At 35.9% G+C, this 3,381-nt stretch overlaps 1 protein-coding gene across 1 annotated transcript; it reads left to right on the top strand.

Moving 5' to 3' along the window:
* The first annotated feature begins 252 nt into the window (after positions 1–252).
* Positions 253–1,197, top strand: LOC141134176 (olfactory receptor 1M1-like). Its single transcript, XM_073623760.1, has one exon. The coding sequence runs from the start codon at positions 253–255 to the stop codon at positions 1,195–1,197; it is 945 nt and encodes a 314-aa protein (XP_073479861.1).
* Positions 1,198–3,381: the final 2,184 nt, after the last annotated feature.

Genomic DNA, 3,381 nt, shown 5'->3' with positions numbered 1-3,381 from the left:
AACAGAGGACTCTCCAAGAAGATATGTTGGGGGTCTGGATATTTGAGCTACAATGCATCATATGTAAAACTTTAGCTAATAGTTCATAGAGTAAACTTAATAAATTAAACTTCTATGGTAAACATACTTCTAATATAATAAGGGGAGAAGTTCAGTGATTGATTAATAACTTGTGTCTTAGACATTCTCTTCTTATATTATCCATATACTTATTTTTGATACTATCTTTCCTGATGGGTCAAGTTTCTTAATATGTGTCAAGACAATCAAACAAAAGTCTCAGAGATATATCTTCTTGGATTCCAAGGTCTAGAAAATGTCAAAACTCTATTCTTTGCTCTTTTATTTCTAATTTACATTGCAATAGTGACAGGCAACATTCTAATCATCCTTCTAGTGTCCACCAATAGTAATCTCAGAATTCCAATGTTCATCTTTCTTCAGCACCTATCTCTTGCAGATGTCCTCCTTGCCACGTGTGTCATACCACTGATGGCCGAGGTTATATTAAAGACAAAGAGAGAAATGTCTGTTGAGGGCTGTATCATGCAGCTGTACTCCTTTTTGAATTTTGGTTTTGTGCAATGTTTCATCCTTGCTATAATGTCTTATGACCGATATGTCGCTATCTCTAATCCTTTACATTACATTTTAATTATGGACCGCAGAATCTGCCTCCTGTTGGGTTTGGGTTCTTGGGCAATAACTTGGAGCCTATCTACAACTGAAATTATTTTAATAGCTCAGTTTGAATTTTGTGGCCTCAGAGACATTGATTACTTCTTTTGTGATGTAGGTCCAATTGTGAAATTGTCTACATCAGACACATCTGTATTACAATGGTTTGACCTTACCTGCTCTGTCCTTTTCTTTTTCGGTGCTCTTACATTTATCATTGGGACATACATCTACATTTTTATTACCATTCTCAAAATTTCATCCTCCGCTGGGAGGAAAAAATCTTTTTCTACATGTAGTGCCCATCTGATCTCTGTAGCTGCATATTATGGATCCATAATTACTATTTATGTGACTCCAGAGGATGAGAAGTCACCTTCCGTAAACAAGTACAGTTCTTTATTGTACACTGTAGTGAACCCATTGGTGAATCCTATCATATATAGCCTGAGAAACCATGAAATTAGACAAGCTCTTCATAAAATAGTTGAAGAACTTTTGAGAAGAAAGGTAACATAGAAGAAACATAGGTAGTGATGACCAGGGGAGTTAACAGACCTTGGCACCCAAGGCATGTGTCCAGGTTTTTTTACTGTGTGCCCCAACATATCAATTATTTTATCTTTTTCTAAGTCAATGTGTTATTTCTTCTTTTTTCGGCAATCATAATACATTTTTTTTTCAGTCATGCCATCACATTTATGAAAATTACAGTTATGGATGTTTGAGACAAATTCTTTTTTAAAGGAAGAATTCTTAGATGTGTCTTAGATCTGATTAAAAAATGTCAACATAAATGAAAACTTCCCATGTGTCAGCTTATTTCCAAATGAGTTACATATGAAGTAAATGTGTTGGTCATAACAGTGGAGTTGCATGGTCCTTTTGGGGGTCAGTAAAGGCCAGGACACTATTGCTCAATTCAAAAATAGTGCAATGGGAAAAGCGAAAGAGACAAATCAGATGAAAGACACAGGAGATAAAGAGAAGAAGGCACAGGGGCAAAAAAAAAAAAAAAACAATTCCATTCACTTTTTTCCATGGTATAAGACAAACCCCAAAATTTCAGTCTAAAATGAGAAGCATGCATTCACATATGTGCAGTGGTAATTGAATCAATATGAAGACCAAAGCTTAATTAAGCAACATTCCATTAATCAGCCACTAATCAGCCAAAAATCAGCTAAACCAATAACTGTTTAGCATCCCAAGATTTATACTTTTTAATAGGGTCTACGAAGCATACAACAACCAAATTGCTGATGCATTTTTTGTGGACTATTGTCTATAACAGTGTAACAAAATTAAAAATTAAGAGGTAAAACATTGACCCCCAATTTCCTTGAGTGTAACACATCTTGGGGTCAATTCACTAAACTTTACCACATGTGGTAAGGGTATGATGTTGCTCATTTGCATAAATTAGCATATGCAGTAAATAAAATCTAATTCAATAACAAAAAAAATAACGATTTTGCGGTAAACAACTAAAAAAAAAAAATTGTCGGTAAATATCGCAAAAAATCATGCAGTAATCTGTTAAGTCCAATTCACAAACGAAACAGGAACTAAAAAAAGGTGCGATCTTTAACAGCACCCTTTTGGTGGCAGTTACCAGTGCGGTACCAGAAAGAGGGGACTATTCATACCCTCAGAAAGGGACATTCCACCCACCGAGTGCCTAATTCAATCCACAGAAGACCCACAGAAAGTGGCCTAATTCCACCCACAGGAAGGGGTGCAACACTATCCTCAGAGATGGGTCTAATTCCACCCACAGAGGACCCAAAGAAAGTTGGCACTATTCCACCAGCAGTGGACACACAAAAATGTGGCATTATACATCACGAGTACACAAGGTTTTTTTGTTTGTTTTTATTAAATCAAAAGGCCTGACGTGCAGTGCAAATTAAATGCTAACATCAGCTGGTATTTGAAGCTAAAGCCTCCACTGGTGTAGATTATATATAGACAAAGTATGGTGTACTATCATCCAATTAGAAGGAAAAAGACTGGGAATATGGTTGAATATTCTCCACTCATACATTGTCATTAACCAATATAGAAGTCCATCCATTTTTGCACGTCCCCCATAGCGGCCGTGGGGGAACGCTGGTGGTGCTTTGACTCCGGCTAGGCTTGGGTCCTGGGTAAGTGTCATTGCTCTCTTTCTCCCCTCTTTTCTACTGTATTATTGGTTGTTGATTTTTTTTCTGATATTGTGATATTTGATGTCTACTGTCATAATGATTGATTACAGATATTCTCCTGATGTAGCAGTAGAAACATGTTGAGAACAATGATATCCGTAAATTCTTAGTAAATCAGATTTTCACAGCTGATTTATAAAATGCTTTATTTTACTGCATTTTATTTGCCGTTATTTAACTCTTAGTGAATTGACCCCCTTTTTACATATACAAGCAATGGGTTGTAAGGAATTAAATATGAACAATAAACTACTTTTTGTGAAAATGATACCAGCTTCCCAAAAGAAAAGACTAAATACAATGCCATTCCATCATCACAAATAATCCTTATTATTCAACTTTTTTTTAACAAATAAGCACAATGTAATTCAGTTTTGCATTCTTCCAGCATTGACTTCTTTTTCAGGTCTTGGCTTTCATTCTCATGACTTGTCAGAGTTACAAAGTGAGTGTTGGATGACTTCTCTCAGCCCGGTGCTGTGATTGCAGATCT

This window comes from Aquarana catesbeiana, linkage group LG03 (genome assembly GCF_042186555.1).
Source record: "Aquarana catesbeiana isolate 2022-GZ linkage group LG03, ASM4218655v1, whole genome shotgun sequence".
Lineage (NCBI taxonomy): Eukaryota > Metazoa > Chordata > Amphibia > Anura > Ranidae > Aquarana > Aquarana catesbeiana.
The sequence above is the reverse complement of the archived record's forward strand: the minus strand, read 5'-3'. Positions and strand labels throughout refer to the sequence as shown.